Here is an 18,471-nt window from a genome sequence, read left to right as displayed (position 1 = left end):
TGAATTCCTTATTTATATGCTGTTATGGATAGAAACATAATGAACGTATAAAACACAAAAGCAATTAGGCTGATTACGTATTCTGACCTCCATACACTTGTAGAGTAGAAGACATCATTCTGTAAGACTAGCAATTATTCATAGCCATCATCTAAAAGGGTTTACTATATCACTTTTAAGTGCAAGGTGTAGAAACTCATTTCTCATGTGCAAACAGTTGTCCATACACTGTTTCATACAGTAAGCAGCATATGAAGCTACTCCATTGAAGCATGCAACAGATCAGGGATATTTTATGAGAAAAGGTTCATGATTACTGACATAGGTGGTTCTGTGTAGAGTGAACAATGAAAGTTGAGTGTGTAGGCATGAGATTATGGGGTTATTTGTTGCAGAGAGCACATTGGCTCTTCAGTCAACTTGGCGATGTTACTGCAGTAACACTTTCAGTACTTAAATCGCTACTGTCAATAAGGAATAGCTTACAGACAAATATGATTATAGCATCCTTTCAAGAAGGTTAAATTGTGGCTAACCATATATCAGATGTCACTATATGGGATAGGATCACACTCAAACACTAACCAATTTCAACTGAAAGTGTAGATAATTATGATAAAAGACAAGGCATGTCAGATCACTAAAAAGATGAACGTAATGATCACTCCCGTAACTTAATACAGCATTATGCATCATTCCCCTTACAATCATCAGTTGTTCTAAAAGTCACAAAATTCAGCAAAGCAATGAACCAAATTTTTAACAAAATATGTATTTATACATTTCTTGCTATCTGAAAGACAGGAATTGGGAGAAACATGACCCAATGTAAAGGTAAGAGATGTTCTTTAAACAGATTATATTCTTCTGCAATTATCACACTATAAAAAAGCCATTAATATGGCATCACACTGGTCCAAGCAGAAACATCCTAAACAGTACAGTGTGATATGCAACAGCAAGCTCCCAATTATGTGGGTGCAGATTGTCCAATTCTGGATTACCCATGAATAGTTAAGCAATATTAAGAAAAACCTGAAGTATGTGTTATAATTAGAATGTATATTTTTTGTTTAGAATAAATTATTATGGACGTGATTTATGTTTTCCTCCAGGAGATGGTGCAAGCCCTAACTTAACATCAGACATTTTTCTGTTGTCTCCCATTTAATCTTCAGATAAATGCAGGGACTCTGCCAGTGTAACACGTTCAAAGCTGATTTCCTGACTATGTTTTGCCTAGTCCTTTCCCTAGGAGCTTAAACTTGATATTTTTCAACCTGTTGTTCCTGGAAAATAATGTGGAAGTAATACAGTGGGCTTTGAAATGTGATGTACAGCATGTTTTGTCATCATCTTCTCTTTCTTTTTCCTGAAATATTTCTGCTTATTCAGGTTGTTAGCTGTTTTATAACTACAGTAAACAGCAGTTTCCACTAGTAAGAAAGTGTTATCTAGTTTATCGATGATTTTTGTCATCCATGCAGTCTCATGTCCACACTATCCTGAAGAATGGGGACCTTATTGTACTTCAAGGCAAGAGATGCAGAACTTTTGCTCTTGCTTCTAATGTCGCTACTAAATTCCAATGTCCATTATCTACACAGCAGCTGAGACAACAACAGAACGCAACTGCACATGACATTCAATCACTATCATTCCTTTCACAAATCAATAAATGTGTGCCTTCTGATTTTAATCATATGATCTGTCTAAAGAGGTACTAGAGGGTGCCCATAGAGCAACAAATATAATTTCAAAATACAATACGCAACTCTTCATGAAAGACTTTCAAATTAAAAAAAAAATTAACAGCTAATTAGTTGTTGGAGAAGACACAAGAACCTAGAAAATAATAAGAACCAAATCTCAACATTTTATAAAGTTGGTCAAATCTTGACTTCGACTTTTACTGTTTATAGACTTACATCTGTGTGTGCACACAAACACATGCACATGCACACCCACATGTGCACACAGACACACATACACACACACACACACACACACACACACACACACACACACACACACACACACACACACACAAAAAAATAGGCTTACGTGAAGATATTGACGAAATTTTAGTCACTTACTGGCATCACATTTGGATTCGCTGGGCCAGTCACAGACCTTTTTGTCTGGGTTCCAATGCAGACTACCAGCACAAAATTCTTTACGCAGTTCTCCAAGAACACATCTGTAATATGCATTGCAGTTTGTAGGATCAGGATAATAGACTCCAGCTTCACAAGGTCCTGAATCTGGTGGTAAGGGCTTCTGTGGTGTTGTGCTCCACCATGGCTTCTCTGTTGTAGTCACTGTAGTTGTTGGAGCAGCTGTTGATGTGGTACTGGTAGTTGAAGGAGTCCACCAGGGTTGTTCCGTAGTAGAGCTTGTTGTTGGCTTCTTTGTTGTACTTGGAGGTGTCCACCATGGGTATTCTTCAGTAGTGCTCGTTGTTGTAGGCCTAGTGGTCGGAGGCTTCCTCGTGGTGGATGTTGTTGAAGGTGTCCACCAAGGATATTCAGTCGTAGATGTAGTTGTAGGTCTGGTAGTTGGAGGCTTCTTTGTTGTGGATGTAGTTGAAGGTGTCCACCAAGGATATTCAGTTGTAGATATAGTTGTAGGCCTTGTGGTGGGTCTAGGAGTTGTAGTAGTGCTAGTGGTGGTTGTAGTAGTAGTAGTTGTTGTTGTAGAAGTTGTAGTTGAAGCAGTTGTTGATGGAGTCCACCAAGGATATTCAGTTGTAGATGGCTTGGGAGATGTAGGATGCTGATGAGTAGTTGAAATAGGTGTTGTTGGGCGATGGTCACCTGTGGGGGAAAAAAGAAATAAATTTTGTAAAAATAAACTGAAATCATACAAAAAACCATAGTAGATTAACATCAACAAAAGCTTGCCCAAAATTTGCATTGCAATGTGCCAAGAGAAAAGAATACAAGTCACCATTCTCATGTACTTAAAGATTGCGAATGAATATAAATTAGACAGAGGAACTACTGCATGAAATATACACAAAAAATATGAAATACAGTTGGAAAAATATATATTCAGTTATTTTCCCTAAAACTGTAGGGAACAATGTTTCCTGACTATCAGGTAACTTTTCAAACCTCCCACAAATGAGATGTACTTCAGTCTTTATATAGTCTTGAGTGACCTTGTGTATTTTCACTGATGAGTCACACTCCAGCAGTTGATATGGGTAGTTTGTTTTTTCTTTCCATGTTTCTACAAAGTGATGCTCATGCAAATGAGTTTACATTACAGTTGTTTATAGAAAATATCCTTGATTAGCAATTTAAATGGATGACTTCATTATCTCAAAGGCACACATAAATATGGACCTGCACATTATTTACACAGATGTCACATTAAAAAAAGTCAAGTAATTAGTGTCTTATTTGAAGTTACAATCAGAAACTCTGAATATGGAGAAAATAAAATGTTAAGGCAAGAAAGCTTCCGAGACCAAGTAATAATAAAAATAGAGTCTGAACATTACCAGTTGGCTTATTGTAACAAATTTCCTTTCTTTACATACATTAATATAAACAAAGACAGCAAAATCCAGATGAATATCAGCACCTTCTTTGTGAAATGCAACAGCTTTCATAGGCATTGATATATAGAACAAAAACTTGTTATGTATATAGGTTTTTTAATGTGATTGCTGTGTTCCTGAATTTTGTGGTGTATTTTTTGTGTGTTTCTTTTCACTCATTTCTAGTCCCACTTTATATGTGGCCTCCAATGCTATGTCCTAAATTTTGTCACCTCTTGTTTTTCTGTTAATAATTCTCCCTGTTTCTATTTGTATTAGGAAAAAAATCTCACAACAGGGTGAATTTTTAAATCAGTTCTCTTTTACTATTGGTTAGGTCAACATATACATAATTCTGCTAGGTACAGCAAGTTTATTGTTGAAACATATGATGGTATCTGTATCTTCTGCATTTAGTTAGTCTGATATTCTTCAGATTATATTGATGATATATGTTATTATTTGGAACGCATCAACTAATCAAAGACTGCAGAGACAAAGAAGAAAGATATTTAGGTCACTTACTGGCCATTAACAGTTCTTTTAATTTGCTATTTTTTCTTGCTATTTTCTTGCTATTCAAGACTTCCTGTTTGGTATAAAAGGAGTTGTCAAGGACAAATTAATTTAATCTACATATAAAAAATTGCTGCCTGTGAGACATTTTATTTCCACTTGCAGATTGTCAAAGAATGTTATAGCTGTGTATGGGGTGTGATAAAAAAAAGTAACAGGAACTTTTTCATTTTGTGGACTTATTCATCCGATTTTCAAATTTTTTAAATCTTGTTGGTACACATGTTGCATTACAGCTGTTTTGAATTTTAGTTTATTATTGACAGTCAAAAAGGTTATACATGTTTTCAAGTCTTGCCGAATTTTTGCTTTCAAAAAAGATGGATAAAGAATTTGCATTACATTTTGCTTGAAAAATATTGTTATTTCAGTGTGTGAACATCAATCGCAACCTTGGGACAACACTCAGTCAACTTGTGATAACACTCAGTCAACGATACAAAAGTGACAAAGAGATAAAATTGTGTTTTCTGCAACAATGCTTTCTTTTTCAGTGTCTTGTTGCTCAACCAAGTGGCCTTCCTCTCATGGTTTTGCTCCACATTCCAACAAAGTTGTTGCTGTCTCCTTTGGCTTTCTTGCATTTTGTCTGTGCACATTTTTGCTTTATCACCTATTATGATTATAAGCCATATTTTTGTCCCTCATCCTCCTGTGTTTCTGTCTTATGCTAGTGAAACTTGATTCCTGTGTTCCAGTGATTAGCTGCATTCAATGCTCGAGCTGTTCACTCTGCCTGTTCCATTTCTATTATTTCCTGTCAGTATCAAAGTTTTGCCCTGTCACTGCAGTTCTCAGGCATTACATGTTCTGTTATGGGGTCAGACAAACCTTCTTGGTCCCAGTTACTTGATACTATCTGCCCCTTACCATGGCTGTTTCCATGCAGAAACTATCACTCCTGCAGATTTCCCATTTTCGGAGTCAGCAGTTGCACCATTTGACCCAGGACATCACTCACTTGATTCAGCACTGTTTGGTAACACCCTCACATGCTACAGATAGGCAGCACGGCTTCTACATCATGCACGGCACTTCCCATGCACCAACGAGCTGCTTCAAAGGTGCCTCACCTGTCCATAAACTCCCCCTGCCCAGGACTCATCTCTGCTGCCTCCAATTCACCTGAAGTTTGAAATTGCCTTCGATTCATGGTCCATCTTCCTTGCTACACTGGACCACTTCCAACTCATTTATGCTCTTCCTGATGTCTCTCTCCTGGCTGTTTCTGGCCCAACAGCCACTGGCACTGACTCCACAGGCTCCGATACTCTCTCCATTTCTAATACATCCTCTGCCTTCGATGCTTTCTCTCTCATTCTGACACATCCTTGCACTTCACCGTCCTCTCCAGTCCTGATGCTGCTTCCAGCTCCATCAGCTGCTCTTGCAGCACCTGCTCTGGCACCACCTCCTTTAGAGCCTCCCAGTGTGGCACCCTCATTGCAGGTGCTTCTCCAGATTCCAGTGCAGCCAGTGCCCTCATCACTGCCCCTTGCATCTCTCCCAGTTCCTGTACTGCTGGTGCACTCCTTACTGACCCTGGTGCCTCTGTAGTTCCCAACACCATTGGTGCCCTCCTCGTCACTGAACAGCATTCCATTGGCCCGTGCTCAGCTGGGCTGCACCCTGCTGGTCTGCCAAACATGTTCTCCTTCCTTGAAGCCCTTCAATTTTCTTGCCTGACTCTCTCGTGATATTCATCCAGAGTAACTTACTTCTCTCCTAGACTGACTGCAGACTTGTACACCTCTGCCTCAGCCTTGAGTTACCTCTCCTCTCTCTTCATACTTTGCTTTTTTCACATTCTTCCTAGATGTTCAGTTAAATTTTATCTGTTTTAATATAGCTTCTTTCTTCTATTGCTTTTCTTTGGGAACTTAAAAAAATATGTTGTTGCATACATTATTCTCTATTTGTCTACTGTAGTTCCTTTGCTCATCTCCATTAACTAATTTTTTCTTTTCTTCATTTTCTCTCACTTCCCTCCTTGCTTCTTACTGCACTATTTCACCTTCCGATCCTTTATTTCGCCCTATTTTACTAATAATACTCGTGAGAAGAGATGAGTGTCCACTTAACATTCCTGTAAATTAAATGAGCATGTTTACAGGCACGCAAGTTTAGAAATATGGATGAGTCTTAATTATTCACTTTTTACAATCATTTTGATTTGTTTTTTACCATCCTATTTCATTCTATACTCACAAATGCTTTAAACCCTATTCTCCATCATTTCTTTCTGCACATTGCCTGCTTTTAGCTAGATATCTCCTAGTACAAATGACCCACAACTAAAAATATTTTTTGTTTCGAGGAAGAGTATGTGCCTACTCTACAACTGTTTCATACTTCAACTTTCAAATATGAACTGGCTGGTTTTGGAGCTCATGGACACCTATTAACCATGAGCTATTCACCAGTAATGCCTTCATATGTATCTACAGATAAAAGATAAGTGAAAAAGAATTGTTCCAACAACTATAACTGTACATACTCTAGTGTTACTACAAACGTTTTTAGAAAATTTGGCACAAATTCTTACCAGAATCTACACCAGTAGTGTATGTTGGTGGTGGTGGTGTGACAGGAGGAGGAGGACGAGTGCAGTCATCACCTGAAGGCTCAGCAGATTCTGGTATTCGTCCAAACACCCGATTAATACTGCGCAGTAATGGAAATGCACCACGACAGCAACGGTTCTCAAAATCATCGAGATCTAGAGTAAAAGTCATGGCTCCTCCATAACCCATATTCTTGATGTACTTAGCCTTTAATGAACAAAAATTAATAATTACAAATGGTGAAGAGATCCTTATATTTCATTAATGATAGTGCTGCACCTTAAAGACTGATTGCTATTCACTGGCTAATGAGTATACCAAGGGATAACAATTAGGAGTATTGTTTGCATACACTTAAAATAAAAACATGTTAATAGTAATTTTGTATTACTCACTGCCGCTGTTGGATAAGCAGCAGCCAGCAGCAAGTCATACTCTTAGCTCACTTATTTGTTTCATAGTTTAATTCTTAATTTCTATGCATGTTTTGGGGTATTTGCATAGTTTAATTTACAAATTTCGGGCGTATTATAGTATTTGAGAGTTGTAACATCGCATTTTAGTACCTGAATAGTGTAAATTCGCTTAATCGTCAGTCATCTGTTTTCGTTTTGAACGGCCAGTGTCGGTTGGTCACAGCCAGTGAGCTCCATGCCACCGTTGGATAAGCAGCAGCCAGCAGCAAGTCATACTCTTAGCTCACTTATTTGTTTCATAGTTTAATTATTAATTGCTTTGCGTGTTTTTGGGTACTTGCATAGTTCAATTCACAAATTTCAGGTATATTATAGTATTTGAGAGTTGCAGCATCGCATTTTAGTACCCGTATAGTGTAAATTCGCGTATTCGTCAGTTATCTGTTTGTTTTGAATGGCTTGTGAGATAAAAGAGAGGAAAATATTGTTAGGGATGGATAGGGACTGCACCTGTTGTGTACAGATTCAGGGGAAATTGGCCACAATCCACAAACAGCTGGAAGCTGTGTTGGCCGTGGTTGACAGGCTCCAGGCTGTTGCCCTGGGCCACGGTGACATTGGGACACCCGAGGCGAGCACTTTGGCACCTCTGGAACCTGTAGCATCGCCTGGGATCTCTGATGCCACTGCGCTCTCTGATTCAGATGTCCCTGCCGGTTGACACATGCCTGACAATGATTGGCGAACCATGGCGGGGTCGCGAATCCCTGGGCGGAAGGAGGAAGTTGGTGCTGGCCGCCAGGCTGTACCCTTATGCATCTGTAACAGGTTTGAGGTGCTGCCCTCTGCTGAAAGTACTTCTGAGCCAGCAAGGGTGGCCTCACCCATTGCTGCAGTGGCCGGTCTTCCTGAGAGGTCTGGACAAGTGCAGAGGGTGGGATTGCTTGTCATTGGGAGCTCCAATGTTAGGCGGGTGATGAAGCCCCTTAGGGATATGGCAGCTAAGGACGGGAAGAAAGCCAATTTGCACTCCGCGTGCATACCAGGGGGAGGCATCCAAGATGTGGAAAGGGTCCTTCTGGATGCCATGAAGGGTACAGAATGCAGCCAACTGCAGGTGATGGCTCATGTCGGCACTAATGACGTGTGTCGCAATGGATCGGAAGAGATTCTCACTGGTTTCCGGTGGCTATCTGAGTTGGTGAAGACTGCCAGTCTTGCTGGTGAGATTAAGGCAGAGCTCACCATCTGCAGTATTGTCGACAGGACCAATTGCAGACCTTTGGTACAGAGCCGAGTGGAGGGTCTGAATCAGAGGCCCGGACGGTTCTGCGACCGTGTAGGCTGTAGATTCCTCGACTTGCGCCATAGGGTGGTGGGGCTTCTGGTTCCACTAAACAGTTCAGGTGTCCACTAACACAGGAGGAAGCTACATGGGTAGCAGGGGCTGTGTGTCATGGACTGAGTGGTTTTTTAGCTTAGACAGTCTCGGGAAATATCATAAAGGACTCCAGTCTCAAAGGGTACAGGGCAAAGAAACAACAAGAATCGACCAAGCAACAGTCAGTATTGTAAATTGTCGTAGCTGTGTTGGAAAAGTACCAGAGCTTCAAGTGCTGATAGAAAGCACTGAAGCTGAAATCGTTTCAGGAACAGAAAGCTGTGTAAAGCCAGAGGTAAATACTGCCAAAATTTTTACAGAGGCGCAAATCGAGTTCAGAAATGATAGATTAAATAAAGTAGGTGGTGGTGTGTTTGTGTCTGTTGGTAGTAGTTTATTTTGTAGTGAAATTCAAATAGATAGTTTCTGCAAATTACTATGGGTAGAGGTTATACTCAACAGCCATACCAAAATAATAATTGGCTCCTTCTACTGACCCCCCAACTCAGATGATATAATAGCTGAACTCTTCAAAGAAAACTCATACAATTATAATTGGTGGAGACTTCAATCTATCCTCACTTTGTTGGCAAAAATACATGTTCAAAGCCAGTGGTAGACAGAAAACATCTTCCGAATTTTACTAAATGCTTTCTCTGAGAATTACTTGGTACAATTATTCATGAGCCCACACAAATTGTAAATGGTTGCAAAAACACACTTGACCTCATAGGCACTAATAATCCTGATCTAATAGAGAGTGTCATGATGCATACAGGGATTAGTGAACACAAGGTCATTGTAGTGAGGCTCAAAACCATATCAACCAAAACCAGTAAAAATAAACACAAAATATATCTATTTAAAACAGCAGATAAAAATTTGATTGATGCCTTCCTAAGAGAGAGTCTCCATTCCTTCCAAGCTAATTATATAAGTTTAGACCAGATATGACTCAAATTCAAAGATACAGTATTGACAGCAATAGATAGATTCATACTGCATAAGTTAATAGATGGGACTGATCCACCATGGTACACGAAACACATCAGAACATTGTTGAAGTTAAAAAGCAAGCAAAATTCAGAAGAATGCAAAATCCCTAAGACTGGGTAAGTTTCACGGAAGCTCAAAATTTAGTGCGGATGTCAATGTGAGATGCTTTTTATAGTTTCCACAATGAAATATTATCTCAAAATATCATAGAAAACCCAATGAGATTCTGGTTGTATGTAATGTACACCAGTGGCAAAAAACAGTCAATACCGTCACTGCGTAATAGTGATGGAAATGTTACCGATGATGGTGCCACTAAAGCAGAGTTACTAAATACAGTTTTCCGTAATTCCTTCACAAAAGAAGATGAAGCTAATATTCCAGAATTCAAAACCAGAACAGCTGTTAGCATGAGTGACAAAAGTAGATATCGTAGGTGTTGCGAAATAACTCAAATCATTTAAGAAAGGCAAGTCTTCCGGTCCAGATGGTATACCAATCAGGTTCCTTTCAGAGTATGCAGACACAATAGTGCCTTTCTTAGCAATCATATACTACCGCTCACTTGACAAAAGGTCTGTTCCTAAAGACTGGAAAGTAGCACAGGTCACACCAGTATTCAAGAAAGGAAATAGGAGTAACCCATTGAATTACAGACCCATATCACTGACCTCAATTCGCAGTAGGATTTTGGAGCATATACTGTACTTGAACATTATGAATCAACTTGAAGAAAACGACTTATTGATACATAACCAACATGAATTCAGAAAATATCGTTCTTGTGCAACACAGTTAGCTCTTTATTCCCATGAAGTAATGAGTGCTGTCGACAAGGGACCTCAGATCGATTCCATATTCCTGGATTTCCAGAAGGCTTTTGATACCATTCCTCACAAGTGACTATTAATCAGATTGTATCTAAAAACAAAGATGATGTGACTTACCAAACGAAAGCGCTGGCACGTCGATAGACACACAAACAAACACAAACATACACACAAAATTCAAGCTTTCGCAACAAACTGTTGCCTCGTCAGGAAAGAGGGAAGGAGAAGGAAAGACGAAAGGATGTGGGTTTTAAGGGAGAGGGTAAGGAGTCATTCCAATCCCGGGAGCGGAAAGACTTACCTTAGGGGGAAAAAAGGACGGGTATACACTCGCACACACACACATATCCATCCACACATATACAGATGTCTGCTTGTGTCTGTATATGTGTGGATGGATATGTGTGTGTGTGCGAGTGTATACCCATCCTTTTTTCCCCCTAAGGTAAGTCTTTCCGCTCCCGGGATTGGAATGACTCCTTACCCTCTCCCTTAAAACCCACATCCTTTCGTCTTTCCTTCTCCTTCCCTCTTTCCTGATGAGGCAACAGTTTGTTGCGAAAGCTTGAATTTTGTGTGTATGTTTGTGTTTGTTTGTGTGTCTATCGACGTGCCAGCACTTTCGTTTGGTAAGTCACATCATCTTTGTTTTTAGATATATTTTTCCCACGTGGAATGTTTCCCTCTATTAATTTATTAATCAGATTGCACGCATACGGAGTATCATCTCAGTTGTGTGACTGAATTCATGATTTCCTCTCAGAGAGGTCACAGCAGTTCGTAGTGATAGATGGTAAATCATCAAGCAGAACAGAAGTGATATTTGGCGTTCTGGAAGGTAGTGTCATAGGCCCTCTCTCTGCTGTTCTTGATTTACATAAATGATCTAGGTGATAATCTGAGCAGCCCCCTTGGATTGTTTGCAGATGATGCTGTAATTTACCGTGTAATAAAATCATTGGACGATAAATTCCAATTACAAAATGATCTAGAGAGAATTTCTGTATGGTGCGAAAAGTTGCAATTGGCACTAAACAAAGAAAAGTGCGAGGTCATCCACATGGGTAGTAAAAGTAATCCAATAAATTTTGGATATACGATAAATCGCACAAATCTAAGGGTTCTCAATTTGACTAAATACCTAGGAATGACAATGAAGGGCAACTTAAACTGGAAAGACCTGATAGATAATATTGTGGGGAAGGCGAAACAGAGACTGCGCTTTGTTGGCAGAACACTTAGAAGATGCAACAAACCCACTAAAGAGACAGCCTTCATTACACTTGTCCATCCTCTGCTGGAATATTGCTGCGTGGTGTGGGATCCTTACCAGGTAGAATTGATGGAGGACATCGAAAAAGTGCAAAGAAGGGCAGCCCATTTAGTGTTATCGTGCAATAGGAGTGAGAGTGTCATTGATACGACACACGAGTTGGGGTGGCAGTCACTAAAACAAAGGCGGTTTTCTTTGCGGCGAGATCTATTTAAGAAATTTTAATCACCAACTTTCTCTTCTGAATGCAAAAATATTTTGTTGACACCCACCTATGTAGGGGGAAATGACCATCATAATAAAATAAGAGAAATCAGGGCTCGAACAGAAAGATTTAGGTGTTCCTTTTTCCCACGCACCATTCGAGAGTGGAATGGTAGAGAAGTAGTAAGAAAATGGTTCGATGAACCCTCTGCCAGGCACTTAAGTGTGAATTGCAGAGTAACCATGTAGATGTAGATGCTGATGCAGAACAAACTTCACTACATCTTTATGCTTTTCATTCTGCTGTTAGGCCTGTTTTACATTTTAATGCAACTGGATTCAAGTATTTTGTGAGATATAAGCACCAGTGCCCAAATGAGTGTATAGCCATATGAAATACTCTGTAATGTTCTCAAAACTATTTTTTTCAATATAATCCCATTTTCAAACACACAAATTTTGATTTATAATTTGGAGGTGATTTATTTAGAATATCACGTATGTTTCACATTAATAGAAACTCTTCAATAGGTGCTTATCTGCATATCTGTAACATGTCTGCTATGCAGTTTCAGTACAATACATGCTCCTGTACTGTATTTACATAGTGTACAATTACCTTAGTACACACAACATTACATTATGATACACAATGTATGTAAGAACTGTCAGAACCTAATACAAACAATATGTTTCTAAGAGATAAAAACAATTAGCTAAAGCCTACTGGTCTGCTACTAAAGAAGTTTTCACAGATGAAAGGAAAAATACAGTACACAGAATTATTATGCTGTACAATATTTTATATTTTCTGTGATATACAGGTAAATAAATCGATAAAATTATAACAAATGGGTACGAACAAGATGACATGATCTAAAATGAAGCACCTTATTATTGGCCCTATCGCCCCTGAGGATATTTGTCTGTAAGCTGACTGACTACTGGTGACATTAGAAAACATGCAGGAGCATCATGGATGTGTATAGCTGAAGAGTGTAATACAAGAAAAATGTTAGTGAAGGCTTTTATCCAGCATTGGCTGTCTAATGGTTAATGGTGACAAAATGACTGATACATTTTGTACCAACCAAGAGATCTGTATTACTTTTTTCCTTCAGTCAATAAGGAATTACATTACCTTTTCTTTCACTGATTTGGTATCTTCAAAACTGACCCACTGGTTGCCAGCATATGCAAATGGGCCAGTGGCTCCGAGTCGATCACGCCCAATCTTCCAAAAGTTGTTGCGCACTGTAGAGAAATATATAACTCATGTAATAATTAATCTTACAATGAAATTTAAATACTGAAAACAGGGATATCAAGCAATTATCTTCCATTGCCCCCCCTCCTCCCCCAAAATAAATTGAAGCTACTTATCCCCCTACAATTTTTATTTGTATGATTAATGTCCATTAGTAAAGAAATTACTTGTTTTACAAAATTTCTTAATTAAAAAGAGAAAATGAAAGCAAGCATCTATAGTCAAATAGCCATTTTATTTTATGATTATTTTTTTGCATCTTTTGATCTAGACTTGCAGTTTATTGTACGACTTGAATCACTATACACCAATAAAGTTAATTGTTATCAAATGGTGAGTATTTAGGAGGGAAATGTGTTGTGACATTTAACAGTGCCGCCACGACAGTACGCGCAAATGGTGATAGAGGCGCTCCGAAACTCGGCTGAGCGCGGGAGCGCCACCTAGCTACAAACGGCGCCGGCCGCATGTCATGGCATGGCACAGCAGTCGAATAAGAGATACTGAGTTGTTATCATGTAACCAGCTATTGTTTCTAAGTGAGTTTGTTTGAATATCCACACAATTATTGGTGATTAAAGGTTATAACACTTTTTGGCGACAAGGTCGGATATTTTCACTGTGTTGTGGATTTGTGCTTTCGTGACGGGGCAGACATGGAACAGCTTATGCAAGCGCTCATTGAACAACAAACACAGCTGACGGCTGCTATTCAGGCACAACAAACACAGCTGACAGCTGCTATTCAGGCGTTGTCGACGTCGCTTACTCATCGTCTGTCTTCCTCTTCTCCGCCTCCATTTCCTCCTTACGACGAGGCCACTGAAGACTGGGAGGATTATGAGAAGCGTTTGCGGCAACACTTCTTGGTTTTCGGCATTGTCGATGCTCCTATGTGTAAGTTGTTATTTCTATCTTGGATTTCCCCACGGATCTATCAGCTGCTATTTCAGTTAGCCCCTGTCCTTCCAAGAAATGTGTCACTTATTGTCTAACTATTACCGAAAAAACACCCACGTCATTGCCGCCCACGTGGTGTTCTACCGGTGTCATAAACAGCCCCATCAATCTTACCGGGCTTGGGCGGCAGAACTACATGGTCTGAGTAGGAAATGTCAGTTTGTCATGGACACTCATCATGAGTCTTATGCTGATTCAATGGTTAGCGATGCTATTCTACGGCTTGCTCCTGATAAAGAAGTTTGGCAATGTGCCCTACAACCGCCAAACCTGTCGTTGTCGGAAGTTCTAAGCATCGCTCAATCCTTTGAAGTGTCTCATGCTGCTGGCGCGCAAATTGACGTGTGGTGTGATGTAGGCGCTGTACAGTCAACTTTCGACACGGACAATTTGCCTGTTTCACAGGAGAACGAAGATGTGGCGGCAGTTCACTCGCGTAAACAACGTCACATTGGGCCGCAATGCTCGCAGCGAAAACAGCAACCACAGAAGCAGGTTTGTTCCGCACTTCCTTCTTGTCCACGTTGTTTCGTACAGCATGACAGGGCCGCTTGTCCAAAACGTTGGGCCATGTGTAATTCATGTAGGAAAAAAGGCCACATTGCTTCTGTGTGTCAGTCCCCTAAAGTTCCTGTCGACGAGGACGAGGCATCGGACATGGATGTTAACTGTGTGCTTTCTCAAACAAATAAGTTGTTTGTTACTGTTCGTGTTCTGGATAAAGACATTCGCATGCAAGTGGACACTGGCTCTGCAGTAACTCTCATTAATTCTCGCACGTATTTGGAGTTGGGCTCCCCTCCCTTGTCTCCAGTTACACGAAATCTGAGAACTTATAATAAACAGAAAATTCCTTTCATTGGCCAGTTTGATGCTTCCACTGCCTACAAGTCTGTTGTTAGGCCCCTCACATTTTATGTGGTGGATCATGCGGGCACTGAAAACCTGTTCGGTTATGATGCTTTCCAGTTGTTCGGGTTCTCCATTGATGATGATGTGCACCTCATATCTGAGGATATTCCGTATCAACAGCTGGATGGATTGTGTTCTGAATTTTTGTCCATGTTCTCTGCTGGTCTGGGTCGTGCCAAGGATTTTGAAGCCCACATTACTCTTAAACCTACAGCTCGCGCTAAGTTTTTCTGGGCACGCCCTGTTCCGGTGGCATTGCGTGCACCTCTCAAGCCTGAGATAGACAGGTTAACAGCTTCAGGGATTCTCCTTCCTGTTACCTCCAGCGAACGGGCATCGCCAATCATGGTGGTTTCTAAACCAAACGGGAGTCTGCGATTGTGTGGTGATTTTAAAGCCACTGTCAACGCTCAGAGCCTCATTGACACTTATCCTCTTCCCCGTCCTGAGGAGTTATTTACCAAGCTTGCTGGGGGCCAGTTCTTTCCCAAACTTGACTTATTGGAGGCGTACCATCAGTTGCCGTTGGATGCTTCTTCCAAGGAATTTCTCGTCATCAACACTCCTTATGGGTTGTATCAGCACCAGCGGTTACCATTTGGCGTCGCTAGTGCACCGGCCATTTTTCAGGGGTTTTTGGAACAGCTCACGGCTTCCGTTCCCGGCTGCATAAACTATCTGGATGACATTGTTGTCACGGGGGCCTCCACTGAGGAGCACCTTCGCAATTTGCGTTCACTGTTTCGGGTTTTGCATTTGGCTGGGTTGAGGTGCAATCTGGACAAGTCACAGTTCTTCCAACCCTCCATTCTGTATCTTGGTTTCCACTTGTCCCGTGAGGGTATACGTCCTCTACGTAAGCATGTTGCGGCCATTAACGCTCTACCCTGGCCGTCTACGGTCAAAGAACTTCAGGCGTTTCTAGGCAAGATTGCTTATTATCACAAATTCATTCCATCCGCGGCAGCGGTAGCTCATCCTCTGCATCAGCTGTTATGCAAAAATGTCCATTTCTGTTGGTCCAACGAGTGTGAGCAGGCTTTTGTCTGCCTGAAGGCTCATTTGCAGTCGGCGCCTTGTCTTGCCACATTCCATTCGGGTCAGCACTTGGTTCTGGCGACTGATGCATCACAGTATGGCCTAGGGGCTGTTCTCGCCCATCGGTATGAGGATGGGTCAGAACGACCCATCGCCTATGCTTCCAAGACCCTCAACAATGCGCAACGGCGTTACTCTCAAATCGAAAAGGAGGCACTCGCTATCATTTATGCTATAAAAAAGTTCAGCATTTTTTTGTATGGTTCTAAGTTTCACCTCATCACCGACCACAAGCCGCTGGTCTCTCTGTTCAGCCCATCGGCGTCGCTTCCGGATAAGGCAGCCCACCGCCTGCAACGTTGGGCCTTATACTTGTCTCGTTTTCACTATGAGATTCACTATTGCCCCACGGCCCAGCACGCCAATGCTGACGCATTATCGCGATTGCCGATGGGCCCCGACCCGGTTTTCGATTGTGATGAACTACTCTGTTTCCACATTGATGAGGAAGAACGTTGTGCGGTCGAGGGTTTTCCGCTTACAGGTTCACAGGTCACGTCGGCTACTGCGCGGGACCCGGTCCTGCATCAGGTGATTGGTTTTGTTCAACGGGGTTAGCCGGACAGGAACAAAGGCCGGGCATCGGATCCCCTTCGCAACTACCATGCCTTGCGCCTTCGTCTGTCTGTTCGTGATGGTGTTGTTCTTCTGGCCACGGATGGCGCATCTCCATGGGTCGTGGTGCCAGCCTCTCTTCGCAAAGATGTTCTCAAACTGTTGCATGAAGGCCATTGGGGTATTTCTCGGACTAAGTCCATGGCCCGCAGGCACGTTTATTGGCCCGATATTGATTCGGACATCGCCCACATGGTTGCTGCGTGTGGTCAGTGTGCTCAAAAACTGGCTGCACCTCGTACAATGCCCTCTCCGTGGCCTGATCTGGTGCAGCCATGGGAACGGGTGCACGCTGACTTTGCCGGCCCCTTCCTCGGTACTTATTGGCTATTGTTGATTGACACCTTCTCGAAGTTTCCGTTTGTTGTTCGATGTCCGTCGCCCACCACTGCGGTGACGACACTGGCTTTGTCCAAAATCTTTGTGCTAGAAGGTCTTCCATCCAAGATCGTCACGGGCAATGGCCCTCAGTTCTCTTCGCAGGCCTTCCGTGACTTTTGTACTGGACAAGGGATTCATCATGTTACAGCACCGCCCTTCCATCTGCAATCGAATAGGGAGGTTGAACGCCTTGTCCGCACTTTCAAAAGCCAGATGAAAAAATTCCTTAGTGATTTTTCCACAGATGACGCTCTGCTGCAATTTCTGAGTTCTTATCGCTTCACGCCTCTGGGTGATCACAGCCCTGCTGAACTCTAGCATGGCCGCCAACCGCGCACTCTACTGCACCTGCTTCACCCTGTCAGGCCTTGTGCTGTGTCCCCTAGTGCGGGAAAATACTCGGTGGGCGCCGACGTGTGGGCACGAGAGTATGGATCTCGCTCTAAATAGATTCCAAGGGTGGTCATGGCTCTTCGTGGCCGCCGGCTTTGTGAAATACGTACGGACGGCGGCATGGTTGTTCGCCATTACGACCAGATGCGCCCATGAGTGGTGGCCACTCCAGTGCCACCGCCCCTTCCTTCGCCTCCACCAGCCCGAGAAGCCAGTCCTGTCGCTGCTGCCGATCTACCGTACGTGTTGATGCCGCCGATGTCGCTACCGCTTCCGAGAACGCCGGAACCGGCCCCAGTCACGACGTCGCTTTCTCCAGGACCCATCTCACTGGAGCACACCCCCAGGTCCACAACATCTATGGATGCTGCTCCGGAGTTTTCACCCATCATCTCGTCCAGGAGGCACGTTCCACGCACGAGCTTCCGTCCTGGACATTTTCGACCATACTCTCGTATCTCTGTGCGGGATCTTCTCGGGGCCTCACAAGAGGCCATGGATGTCTCCGCACTGTCCATGTCTCCAAGGAAGTGGGTGCTTTTTTTTTTTTTTTGCTTGCTCTTGGTGGACTCAGAGAGTGAAGCTTTGACAGACAAGTGGTATTATTACTGATTTCAGCTTATTACCAAGTCATCATAACATGATCTGTTTAAAAACAAAGGAAAAGTGGAGAGTAAAATATTAGGAAACTTAATTACAAATTATATTAACTTCCATATACAGGGCTATTACAAATGATTGAAGTGATTTCATAAATTCACTGTAGCTCCATTCATTGACATATGGTCATGACACACTACAGATACGTAGAAAAACTCATAAAGTTTTGTTTGGCTGAAGCCGCACTGCAGGTTTCTGCCGCCAGAGCACTCGAGAGCGCAGTGAGACAAAATGGCGACAGGAGCCGAGAAAGCGTATGTTGTGCTTGAAATGCACTCACATCAGTCAGTCATAACAGTTCAACGACACTTCAGGACGAAGTTCAACAAAGATCCACCGGATGGTATGTGCAGTTTAAAGCTTCTGGATGCCTCTGTAAGGGGAAATCAATGGGTCGG

General features: G+C 42.0%; 1 protein-coding gene across 1 annotated transcript in view; it reads right to left on the bottom strand.

Annotated features, from left to right (window-relative positions):
* Positions 1-18,471, bottom strand: part of LOC126252135 (probable chitinase 10) — a 223,260-nt gene that overhangs the window by 125,013 nt on the left and 79,776 nt on the right. Inside the window, exons 14-16 of the mRNA XM_049953001.1 lie at positions 12,929-13,041; positions 6,669-6,894; positions 2,097-2,816 (exon numbers count right to left, since the gene is read on the bottom strand). Of these exons, the coding sequence (XP_049808958.1) occupies positions 2,097-2,816; positions 6,669-6,894; positions 12,929-13,041 (1,059 nt within the window). The remainder of the gene's footprint in view (positions 1-2,096; positions 2,817-6,668; positions 6,895-12,928; positions 13,042-18,471) is intronic.

This window comes from Schistocerca nitens, chromosome 4 (assembly GCF_023898315.1).
Source record: "Schistocerca nitens isolate TAMUIC-IGC-003100 chromosome 4, iqSchNite1.1, whole genome shotgun sequence".
NCBI lineage: Eukaryota > Metazoa > Arthropoda > Insecta > Orthoptera > Acrididae > Schistocerca > Schistocerca nitens.
This window is presented reverse-complemented; position numbering and strand designations above follow the sequence as displayed.